This window comes from Branchiostoma belcheri, unplaced genomic scaffold, assembly GCF_001625305.1.
Source record: "Branchiostoma belcheri isolate BF01 breed outbred unplaced genomic scaffold, Haploidv18h27 scaffold16, whole genome shotgun sequence".
Taxonomy (NCBI): Eukaryota; Metazoa; Chordata; class Leptocardii; order Amphioxiformes; family Branchiostomatidae; genus Branchiostoma; species Branchiostoma belcheri.
In genome coordinates this window covers 1,701,367-1,714,396 of record NW_017803046.1, presented here as the reverse complement: position 1 = coordinate 1,714,396, position 13,030 = coordinate 1,701,367, and the positions used below count along the sequence as shown (strand labels likewise).

General features: G+C 41.6%; 1 protein-coding gene across 2 annotated transcripts; it reads left to right on the top strand.

Annotated features, from left to right (window-relative positions):
* The first annotated feature begins 2,460 nt into the window (after positions 1 to 2,460).
* Positions 2,461 to 12,965, top strand: LOC109466016 (degenerin deg-1-like). Of its 2 annotated transcripts, none has more exons than XM_019763539.1 (11): positions 2,461 to 3,084; positions 6,717 to 6,892; positions 7,171 to 7,277; positions 7,838 to 8,001; positions 8,573 to 8,662; positions 10,286 to 10,364; positions 10,777 to 10,849; positions 11,262 to 11,319; positions 11,728 to 11,804; positions 11,978 to 12,053; positions 12,638 to 12,965. In XM_019763539.1, exons 1-11 carry the CDS (start codon positions 2,650 to 2,652, stop codon positions 12,872 to 12,874), a joined length of 1,572 nt encoding a protein of 523 aa, XP_019619098.1. In that variant the 5' UTR covers positions 2,461 to 2,649; the 3' UTR covers positions 12,875 to 12,965. The 2 variants fall into 2 exon arrangements, with proteins under 2 accessions (XP_019619098.1, XP_019619097.1); XM_019763538.1 differs by having other exon boundaries at positions 10,286 to 10,397.
* Positions 12,966 to 13,030: the final 65 nt, after the last annotated feature.

The following is a 13,030-nucleotide window of genomic DNA, read 5'->3' as shown; positions in this document are numbered from 1 at the left end:
GGGAGATGTAGAGTGGGACAGCCTTATACTACACTTTTGTCTATGTTAGTGAGAGATGCTGGTCTTGCAGGGACTGCACTAGTGTCTGCTATGAGGGATAGGGCATACTGGAGTAACTTTATCAAGTGTACCTCACTGACCTTAAAATCCAGAGGCATGATGATGATGATGATGATGATGATGATTACCCAAACCTCGCCATTCAGCTGTTTGGCTGCCACTAGGTAGCGTTGTTGTTACAAACAAAAATAAACCAGTGCTAACCCAGTGTTGACGTCACACTTCCAAGAAGCCATGTGACCAGTCTAACTGGGTCAGTCTATTGAGGAAGACCAGAGTGACTGGTCGAAAGCTCCAAGTGATAACATTTGCCTTTTGTGTTGAAACGAAAGTTTTAACTTTAAAAATGTATCTACCAACACAGATGAACTACCATAATAAAAATAAACCAGAGTGATCTTGATCAATATCTTGAGAGTGAATGATTAAAGAAAAAAGCAGCTGTGTACATGTGATAGGCACAGAATGATTGATCATGTCATACAAAATGTTATCAATGACAAATCAAGTGGTCAACTGAAAATTGCCTGAATAATCACCTGATTTTATTATCAGCTTGGAGTCATTTAAGATATTTCAGTCTCTAACAATGGGACCTTACTTCTGTATAGACTAGCTGACATCACAATCACTTTTAGCAAATCTAAACCATTTCTTGTAAAAATATGCAGATACAGCTAGATTCAGTGTACATGTATATAAGTTTGATTGTGAAGCCTCCTACCTAAAATAGGGAGAAGGTGACATGCCTTAACTGTGAGGTCACTACTTCTTTCTTAGTGTTTTAGACAAGCAGAAAAAGATATCAATCTAAATATAAAGTGTAAATATCGTGCTTACAAAGTGTGAGGAATCTTTCACAAACATAGGTTAATGAAATTATAGAGAACCTACATTGTAGTGTTTGGGGAAAAAACATCAGCATTATTTTTAAATAATGCTGAAAGAGTCGACCCAGCTTGCACTTAAAGTAGTCTGTATGGTGAATGTAGAAATACATTCTACTAAAAGTCAAGAAGATTAAGATTACTTTATAATGGATTAAGGCTACACAAATGCATCAGTTGTTTTAAGTAAAATGTAGAGTTCAATAGTTCAAGACGGAAAGAAATTGTTGGAAGGAAAACTTTCATTGACTCTGAAAACAGTGTGTGCCATGTTACAGTCATTCCCCTCCAGTTAGGTTTTCCAGATCTGTGTTAACTTACCCAAGTCCTGTGTAAATTATCATTAATGCTATATTGTACCTGTACATACTGTGCATTGTCTCATCAACAGGTGGCAATTGTTGCTAAAGGGAAGAAACTTTGAATATCAAAATTACAAATGAAAGGTCAACCAAATTGATTGTTGTGACTGTTTTCTGCTTTGGTGTCTTACTAGTATACTAGTATGTGTTTCACGTTTGTGCCCAGCCAATGTTGCCATTAGGACTCAAATGTTGTTCAGATCTAGAGAAATGGGTAAAAATGGCTCATATGGTCTTGTCTTATCTACCAGCGTGTGTACCCTGCTTGAAAAGTATTCCTCATTTTAGAAAATTTATTTGCTGAGCAAATTTTGCAAAGATTCACCCGGGTTTATATGAGAAGGAAATGCTAAATATTTCATAAGGATTTAATTGACGTATGGGAGACATGTTTTCTTATGACGTATTATCCTTCTTACAAGGGGTGTTTATGAGATCTGGCTGTTTTATACTGCAAGCTTATAAGTAACATCACTTCATCATGTAGGATTATAGGCAATATACATGACAAGTAGGTCCTTAGAGTAACAGGTAAAGATACTTAAGAGCAAGCTTAAGCGTCGCGCGTGTCATCTGTCAACTAAGTTATGATGCACCTGTTAAGACAAGAGACAGAGTTTTATGTGACTCATGGGTATGGTGTTTGACCTCGAAACCAAGACGTTCTGCCAGGCCCTTTTGCCCTTGGGAATAACTCAGCTCAAGTAAAAATGAGTGCCTATCTACCGGATGTCGTCTGATTTGGAATTCCTTGTATATTCCTACATATTCGAACTGCATTCTAGAAATTCTCACTGCATTCCAAATATCTGTACCCATTCTTGTGGCCGATCCGAATGTTTTGGTCATGCTCAAAATTTTCGTGGTCAATTTGAAGCTTGTGGAGAAACATCGAGCAGCACTCAAGGTGAAATCTAACTACAGCAGGTTGTCGATGTTTACTGTGGGGAGGGGCCCGGCTGACGTCATCCTAAGTACCCGGTCTATCAAGTTTGTCGATTCCCTAAGCTATTCCCACGAGACCGTGCAGGGCAGTACTAGTCAGCGAGAGCACCTTCAAGTCATACCAGAAATTGTCTGCAGTATACTATGTGACATCAGTTTGGACTTCTCATGGTATAGTAGTTATTAGCTAAGGTTTAGGTCGGAGACAGCCAACGTCGAATTTTCCATTGATGACTTGATGAGCAGATAGACATTGACAGCTTCGTTAAGTAACGTCACGTATATTGTTCAGTGAAAAACTAAAGACAGCCGAAGTTTGTTGCCCTGAGTGCTGACCGCGGGCAAAGCGAACCGCCGTATACGCTTGTAGTATCACAGAAAGTTGACTTGGAAAAATGTCTGAGAAGAGGCCAAGCGTTCGTTCGACCCTGCGGAAGTACGGAGAGAACACCTCGGCACACGGCATCCCCCGGGCCGTCACCACAAAGTCGCTGCCCCGCCGACTGTTCTGGACGTGCCTGTTCCTGGCATCCTTCAGTTACTTCTTGTACCAGGCCCAGACGCTCGTCAACAAGTATCTGGTTTATCCCGTCAACACAGACGTGAAGATCGAGTGGTCGGAGCTGGAGTTTCCCGCCGTGACGATCTGTAACGCCAACCCTCTCCGCTATCGCGAGCTCATCAAACGCGGGAGCGCGGCTTTTCAGAACGCCGGCTTCATACCTAAACCACAGCCACAAGGTCAGAACAATCCGAACTCGAATGGATCGACGCCAGCCACAGGTAGCACCACAGTAGCTACAGCGCCAACAACTACGCAAAATAGTACGGTAAGATGCTTGCCTATGATTGAAGCAAAATAGAATCGATCATCACTAAAGCATGGGGTGTTTTTCGCGAATCTCCTTGGAAGAGATCATTTTGCCCAACCGTAACATTTCCATTTATTTTGAGAACAAGTAGTCCCCCCATAAAGCTGTACCAAAGTTTAAACTGGAAAAATGTAGCCGTAATGTCATCTAATTCTTTCTATATTTATGGATGTCTGAAGTGCATTCATGCTTCAAGCTTTCGAGGCGACTTCGAATTGGAAAAAGGCGAACGGCATTGTAACTCCAGTATGACACCGAAATGGGCCCAAGCATTTCGAGTACTGAAGTTTTATATATATGATACATTTCGAATAGCCAGGAATGTACAAATCTTTTTTTTATTCTGGTGGCTCATTCCGCCACTAGTGTGTACTCTCCAATCAGAGGTTGGTGTGGAAGATTGTGACCTTTCTATCATACGCCCCGTTTTCTGAGTACGTTTTACTCTGTGGCTACTCCAGAAAACGGGGCGTATGATAGAAAGGACACAATCTTCTCATGCAACCTCTGCTTGGAGAGTAGGTATGGCCAGTCTAAGTTGGCATGCTTTCTGCCTTGTTAACGTTCTGCTTGACTCCTGTCGATTCGGACCCTGTGAAGTGTGAAGGGTGTGTGAGGCATACCTTCTGTATAACGTTTCGTGCTCAAGGTCACAAACAATCAAGCACAATTACAAATTAACGATTAAAGGGCTGTTAAACTACAGTCCGCCAGATTGTAGTTTTTAACAGGCAGTATCTACTTGTTGACCTTACTGAGAGAGTTCACACAGTTCACTCGAGCCAAACTAATGAAGAAGCTGTTCTTTAAAAACAACCCCTGAGGTACAAAACATATTAACCTGATCACCATGTTGTTCCGGCTGTTGGACGGCACTGTTTGTTTGGTTACCGTGGTAAAAAGTGATCATCAAGCCGCAGGCTAATCTACTTGCAGCAAATCTTTTGGCAAAGACAGAATCAAATTGGCCAGGCTCTATCCATTGGACAGGCAGTTACCATCATACAACTGTCTGGTCGATGAACCTTTGATGGATAAAGCCTGGCCACTTAAATTATGCCTTTGCAGCCACCAAAAGATCTGCTTGGAGATTAGCCGCAGCCACATTGTCCTAAATCAGTGGACAATTTCATGATGAGTAATTTCCGTTACTACGACTTTACCACATACAGTTTGAACCAGAACCTGGCTGTTTGCACCACCAATGATCGATGTTTATCCTCGGTACCGCCCAGATCCTGGCACTGTGTCTATGACGCATGGGGACGTGACCAAGTATCACGCATGATGAGTACAAATTTGATGAGACATCTTTTTCTTTAAAAGCTTATTCAGCACTATAGTATTGCTTTTGGGCTGAATATCATTCAGTAAGCCTTGGTGATAACAGATCAATAGCTATTCATTTTTTGGTCATGAAACTGGATACTGCTCAAAAGAGTGAGGGATGCGTGCTTCTCATCTCAGGTGAATAGACAAGAATCGGGGGGTTTACTTTGCTACTTGTGGAGAAAAGAACCGTAAATTATTTAGGCTTTACCTGAAAACGATAGCTTGTGGTGTTCTTTGCTATATGATGGTACCTGACTGCACCTGGCAGTGTGTCGTAGAGCTTCGACTCCGATTCATCCATCCTTCTTTTCTATTGGAAGTAGCCATAGTACCCTTTGTGGTATTCGGGGAACTTGATATTGTCAGCAGCGTACCAGCGAGATGCAATATGAATGATATCAGGCAACCGAGACATCGCTGGCGTCATTTCGTCTGTAGAACCAACTTGATCTCTGAAAAACAACACAGAAATGACGTGGAACGGATTTGGGTCCTCCTGAAAGAAAGACCGCCCCATGTGACAGGCTGAATAAAAGTTCTAAACGGGAACTATCGCGGCTCCAGATGTCTTACTGAGGGACGACTGCGTGTGCGAGATGCCGGTTAGTTGGAATGATCCCATTCATTTGTATATAACAAGTATGGCCATATTTCTTGTTTGACTGACAATGGCCCAAAAAGATAGAATTGTAAGCTCCTGTCGCATTCTAGGCATGGCGAGTGATGTAAGTTAAGTGTTCGATAGAAAAATTAACCCCAACTTTTTTTTTATCAAACTGTTGGTTTTTATCAACTCCTCGAGGCTGAATTGGTGTTGACATCGTTTTATGTCCTGCCAGAATAAAAAGTTAACGTTCTGTGCAGACACCGAAAGTCATGTTTCACATGTCCGAGTGAACACATGTCGCTACTGTTTCACCATGGCCAGTGATGAAACTAATAGCTTAATATACATGTCCTTGGGATTTTTAGGGTCACATCCGCAAAGCACGAAAGCACAAGGGCATCACTATACCATCCATGTCAGTGATGGCATATATGGGTTCATTGTCCGTTAGGCGTCCTTGTTTCGGTGTTTTGTTGCTCTTGAGAGATACTAGATTCATCAATGTCTACCGAACTGTCCAACATTGACTTATACCTTATAGCTCTAATCCTCCAAAAAAATTAACATTTTATCCATACAAGTCAGTAATGTGGCCGGTTACATGCGTGTAATACTTTCAAGGAAGCACATTTACTTGGTCCAGTGAGCAGTATAATCGTCGCCTCGGGCGCGAATATTTCTTGTGTTCAACAAGGCCTTCTTTTGTCACAACAACCGAAGAGTGTTAGTGAAATATTTCGTTCACAAACAAATACCGTATGTATGTCCAGTCTGAATTCCTGAGTGGTAACGTCTTATATGATTCTAATGTCTGGTAGATGAATACGGAATGAGAAGGTCTAGCGAGAAAAGGGAACGAGGTGCAACCTGCCCAGAGACAGTGTCCATACAAAACACCTGCATGACCCGTATGTTTATACAGGTCAAACAGGTGTACATGTTTTGTACTCTTAAAAGAGAAATTTAAGACTAGAATCTGTTGTGTTAAATACTACTGTTTAACACAAACTATGGCCGTGACGTCCTGGGCTCTATGCAGAGTTTCTTGTCTTTCACCTCTAAACCAGGAGGCTGATCTTAAAAAGGAGAAGTACAGACATATGAGCCTTCTTCTGGTGATTAAAATGAACTATCTTCTCCACTTTCAGTAACCTGGTTGAACGCCAGGGCTGTACCCTGTTTTTGTTCGGCCACTGTAAGTCTTTACCCCGCCAAGGAAATAAGTCGACCGCCTCGGTGATGTTTGCCTACTAGATGTAGAAGTAACGATTGGTCCTAGTTGCCTTGTCTTCCTCGGGGAGTCTGAGGCAATTTTTTTTCTTTGGGTATTTTAAAATATTTTTTATATCTAAAAATATACGTGTTAGACATGGCGCCAAAAAGCTGGCCTGTGTGGCCCCAGCACAACTGTTTGTTAGGTACTAGTAATAGGGCCGGCTAAATCCCCTCGGACTCAACTCCCTCGTCGCGGTATAGGCGCGCGAAGTGCTTTTGGCTACCGAAGCCAACGGCTAACGACCCGATACTAGTTGTCAACATGCAGTTGCTCCTTTGAGAACGGCCGCCTGAGAAGTTTCTTACGACTCTTACAGAGCTGTCTCTATTTCAGACTAGGAAAAGTGATCGGCTTGTACACCCGTTTCTTTTCCAGAGTGATGAGGATGATGATGATTATGACTACGATGGCTACCATGGTGACTTTGAAATGGTCAACTCCTTCATGGGACTCCTGGTGCAACTGACCGCCTCCATGAGACAGTCCCTCGGGCACCAAGGACGGGACTTCATCCAGGAATGTCAGTTTGATGGAAGAACATGCTCACACAGGTAACGTTACTAGTCCTCCTCTGGGCCTACCCTGAGTGGAGGTCACGGATGGGTTTGTATCCCACCTCTGACACCATGTTGTGCACTTACAGTTTAAATGGACTCAGTCCGAGGCAAAGGGGAATTTTATATTAGTAATTTATTTTAGCTCATACGGTTAAGATGATTTATGATGTTCGCATGGTTTGAATTACAAGATATATAATGATAGGTGTGGATGGGTTCTTAAAAAGTTAAATAACATTTTATAGATACTAAAATTGAGTCCATTTCTACAGGAATTTCACAACATTTGAGGACAGTACTTATGGAAACTGCTTTACCTTCAACAAGGACAAGGATGGGGAAGTGTTACACACAGCCACAAGTGCAGGGCCTTTACATGGTAAAGCATGATTTATTCCTAGCCTTCTAGCTACAACAGTCAGTGATCTAGTGTACAATATTCAGTATCTAGCGCGTCTTGTCCAGAGGCTTTAGAAGTCACATGACCACGTTGAAACACACTCTTTCTCAACATATGTACGTTGCTGCCATCCTTTCTGTAATAGTTTGTAGAGGACTACAGTCAACATCTATTTGTTTTCAACTGATGGAAGAATGTATGTCCTCTACTGACATGTCAAAAAAAAAAACAAAGTGACAAGTTTCTAAGACAAGATAACAGGGTAGTCTGGATCAATTTATGAAATTTATTCATGCATGCAAACTTGCAAATGTATGCAATTTTATGCAAAATTTAGTTAATGAATTAATTAACGAAATATTTTAATTTGTGCCATAACTAAGACGTCGGTGGGGTCTACATTCCAGATGTGCAAACTGGTGCCTTTTCCCTCTACACGCAGAAGTAAAGACAATCAAACCTACATAACGGTACCTACATGGGCAACTCTGTGGCAACTGTGGCGTTGAATTGCTGATATCTTATTTTTGTCCTGCCAGGTCTGTCTCTGATATTGTACATAGAACAGGATGAGTACATCCCCGCCATAGCGGAGAAGGCAGGGGCACGTGTGGTGATCCACAACCCATACGTCTTCCCGTTCCCAGAGTCCGAAGGGTTTGACGCAGCCCCAGGGTTCCTAACTTCCGCCGGACTCAGACTGGTACGGATCGTGATAACTTTATCTCTGAGAGATGAAATATCACACCTACAAAATGATAAATGTGGATGAAACATTGCCATTTGTATAATTGTATCCCCGATGATTCCATTATGTGTCGAAATGCTGGGATGCCGGATTTATAAATATTGACCAAATGCAAAATGTGTTGGTATTTGAATAATAATAATGATAATAATAATAATGATAATAATAAAAATAATAATAATAGAAACACGTGTTGCTTCAAAAAATGAACGCTCAAATACTGAAGAAAAATGCGAAGAGGTCGTTTCATCGAGACAGCAACAGTACGGAACCTTCGTAATAAGGGCCCTGTCGCACGTCTGCGTACTACTCATTGCGTATGGCATTTTCTTCCATACGCAGCCGTACGCACAATACGCACGTTATATATTAATCTCAATCCTTTTGAGTCACTTTTATGTCATCACGGGTTGTTTGAACTACTTCAATGTTATCTTATCTTAGTTTTGTCGAATGGACATTTCGTAAGTCTTATCTACACATAATATATCAATGATATTGTTTTTCTTTCTTTTTTCTTGTCCAGACGTCCATTACTCGATTAGGTGGCGTGTACGGGAACTGCACCAATGGACAGGGCCGTCATCTTCTCTATCCTCAGATGTACTCTCAACAGGCGAGTTCTCTGTACAACTTCTGATAATCGCATGACACTTTACCTGCTGATACATGCTATCACCAATTCAAGCTTCAGAGAATGAACCGCCAACCTGTCTCAAGCACCACCACTTACAACAAACTTTACAAAAGGGTTCTACCCATACTATGTTTGGTTGCTTATAAAAAATGTTAAATCTTAAAGAAATACGAGGGGTGATCCAAAAGTTCTCGGCCCCACCTAGAAAATAGAGGTCAAACGCATATTCTTTGGTATAACTGTATACTATGACGTCTTACATCACTGCCCACAAAAATGCAAATTTTTACATTCATTAATTAGCACGTGACGCCCCGTGAAAATGGGGCGGGTGAGGGCAAAATCACAAAATGGCCGCACCAGAAGCGTGTGCTGTGATCAAGTGTATCGATAAAAAGCTATGTCTCCTAGGGAAATCCATAAAGACATGAGCAAGTCACTTGGTGATGACTCCCCTTCTTATTTAACCACAAAGAACTGGGTTGCTAGCTCTAAGCGCGTCAAGGAGAGCACAAAAGATGAACATATGTCAGGATGCCACAAATCAGCACCATGGACAATCCAGTTGAGGCCATCCATCACATGGTAGCGAATGACAGATGTGAGACTGTCCAACATGTAGCAGGTTCTTTGGCCTGACTTGTGGTACATTTCACAATGTTTTGTCGTACATCCTGGGGATGAGCAAACTGTCTGCATGATGGGTGCATAGAATGTTGTCTGAACATCACACATTAAATAGGCTGGGCATTTCAAGGAACGAATTCAGTCCATCAAGACAACTTACTCAAACGATTTGTCACCCAATATGAGACATGGGTTCACCACTTTCACCCCGAATCAAAATAGCAGAGCAAATAATTGACGAAGAACGGTTCCCAGCATCCCAAGCGAGTTTTACCCGTTGAAAAGGTTTTTGGCTCTGTTTACTGGGCCAGTGAGGGGGTAATCATTATTGACTACCTGCAAGAGGGTCAAACCATCAACGGGGTGTTCTGTGCACCGGAATTGCGGCATTTGAGGTAAACAATCACAGAGAAAATGGGAGAAAAGCTCCGAGTTGACGTGCTGTCAATGCACCTGTCCACACAGCACAGGGGTCAGTGGCAGCAGCAAACGAATGTGGCTTTGAAGTCTAACCCCACTCTTCCTATTCACCTGACCTAGCACTGTGGGCCTTCTACCTGTTTCCTAAACTGGGGTTCCACTTACGTGGTCAACGTTTTCATGGTGATGATGGCGTCATTGACGTGGTTTAGGCATTTTTTAGGGCTTCAGACGAAATATTCTTCCACAAGGGAAAGGAAAGCTGGAACATAACTGGACCAAGTGCATTGAAGTTAGAGTAGACTATGTTAAAAAATAACGTAAGAAAAATTTTTCTGCCATCACGTTTTTTGGGAGAGGCCGAGAACTTTTGGATCACCCCTCGTAGAACCAAAATTTGACCGTTAATAAGTAGTTCATGAAATATTGCGGCAATGGCAAACCTCTTCTGAGCACCACTTTAGAAAATGCACCAATGTAATTGTGGTACTGGTGTCCCAATCAGTCCTAAAAAGCTGAAGATATTTATTTATTTTGTTTGTTTGTTTTCTCTAGAATTGTCTTGCCACCTGCCATCAGGAACACATGGTGGAGATCTGCGGCTGTGCTGATGTCACCTTCCTCCAGCCGAATGGTACAGAATTCTGCAACTCTTCAAAGTCTGTCGGTCAGTATTTGATTCGTGTATGGTGAGGTTTTCTCCCAAGGTATAGACAAAAAAAATTGTACATAGTGGTTCTGGCACATCAACATGGTTCCCGTCTCTTCCAGTACCTCTTTCACCCTCTTTGATAGGTTGACATGTCAGAACGTTGCCATTTATTTTGTCTGTTCTAAAGGTAATGAGAGCCCAAATCCTGATATCAGTCTAGTGTACTTATTCTTTTGCTCGATGATTATTTCTCTTCATTGTTCCTTCATATAAAAGATGCTGCTACATCAACGTACAATTTGCAATAAGACCAAGGAGGTTTAAAAAGAGTTCTCTTTTTAAACCTCCTTGATCAGACAACTTGCAGTATAAAGCTTTTTGAATGTTGCTTCAGTGGATTGTGAGGAAAAGGTGAAGCAGCGCTTAGGAAACGGAAACCTGACGTGTCAATGCCCGATCAGCTGCATGTATGTATTCCCCTCAACACAAGCACAGAGTTACTATCAAACATGAGTATTTATAGTCTGATTTATAGTCTGATAGATATTCTACATGGGCGGGGAAGGGCAATAAAATATCTGTTGATTTACTCGGTGGCCCACTGTTAAAAACCACAATGTGGTTGACTATTTATGGGTACAGCTGTAAAATGGATGTCAATTTTCCAATTGTTACTTAAATCTGAAAACATGAAGTGTTCTCTTTCATTTTTGGTGGACTACAACATGTAGTCTTAGTTTACTATAGACCCTAGATAAAACTGTCCACTGCATTTTTGCAGCCTAACCACATACTTGAGTATCTTCACTATCTTGATTACAACCTGATCCTTTCAGAAGAGTTTATTAAACCTTAAGTCTTTGCATTTTTTTCTCCCAGGGACAGAATCTATCGGAAGGCAATAGGTTTGAGTGAATGGCCTGCAGACTCCTACGTGGTAAGGATACCTGATAATGGTCCATGTCGTGTAACGGCTAAATTTTGTAAATGCTACAATCAATATTGTGCAGCTTGATGGCCAAAGAACTTACTCTCCAAGCAGAGGTTTGGGTTTTGGCTTGTTTTTAGGCTTTTTTATCAGGCTTACTTCTTGCATTGAAATCGTTGGCATAGAAAAAAATATACCAGTGCAAGAAAGAGAGCCCGATAAAAATCCTAAAAAATAAGCAAAATCCCAAATCTCTGCTGAAAGAGTACAAAAAACTCACTTTTGAATTTTAAAGTATCACAGCCACTTGATTCTGGTGATGTAAGCATTGTTATTCCTTCAGGCTATTTAAAAATAAGACCTGATTTTTACACTTAAGAATGCCTGATGTATACATTTATCCCATCTTTCATTCAGAGTACTGTATTGAACAAGCTCAAGACAAAAAGGCGTGGTCCTGGGACAGGAATCCTGGATGATCGAGATGAGTTCAAGTGAGTCATATCGATCCTTACTGTTTTTCTTATGATAGCAACAATCAAATCATTTCTTGCAATTGGAGAATAATGTACAGATATATATCATGGCACATGTGTACATTGCACACACGGCTTCCTACGAAATATCTACAGATGACTCAACATGTATGTACTGTTTCTCCTTGCAGGAAGAACCTTCTGAAGTTGAACATCTACTATGAAGCCTTAAACTATGAAACCATCACTGAGTCCCCTGCATATGAGGTATGCCTTCTGAAGACTATCTGTATTATGTTATTGTTACTATTGGAAGCTAAATATACCATTGCTGCGGTACACGATTGTACTGGAAGGTGAAAAACAGCCAGTTTATACTCTAGATATTTGTGTAGATTTTCGCTACATGTAAGACTCCAGTACCTTACAACCGTTGATGTTTATGTTCAAAATATACATTACTTGAATACCATATATCAACATTAGGGGTGGACCCCACACTTTCTCCGTTGGAGAATCTACTGAGTGAGCAGTGGTTGGGGCCGAGCTCTTTTCGGGGGCTCTCTTAGTTTTTTCCCCGCCCAGCTGAACTGGCTGCCCATTGGGAGAGTTACGTATGTGATAGGGTTTTGTACACAAGGAGTTGACTAGCCACATCAAGAGGTAGGGCTAATTGAGCCCCCGTCAAACAAAATTTACTGGGGAACCTAGCTGACTCGGGCGGGTTAGAGCTTCTGCAGCCCCAAAGAGAACCCGCTCCAACCAGGATAGACTGGATAGTGGGCTACAGTGCCCCAAAAAAGTTGACATTAGAGGATTTGAACTGATCCTGTATTTTGCTTGTTCTCTAGGTGGAGAACCTCCTGGGTGACCTGGGTGGCCAGCTGGGCCTGTGGGTCGGGATGTCCTGTCTGTCTGCCATGGAACTCCTGGAGTTCCTAGTGGACATTGCCATCATCCTCTGGAAAAAAATGTCCAACCGGGAAAAAACAACCTCTCGCAACAATGTTGTAAATGTAGCGGAAACTGGCAAAATTGGTACGTCTAACGGTCATACCATCCCTATTCACATGACTGAAGTGATGTAGGGACAGTCCCAGATGTTAACTCACTGATTACTGACCTCTTTACTGACTACTTCTAGAACTAGTCAAAAATTTCCCATTCATTGTTCAGAAAAGACGAATTTTTAAGTTGTAGATAACTTCACTGTCTTTGTTTAAGATATCTATGTATATGACTAT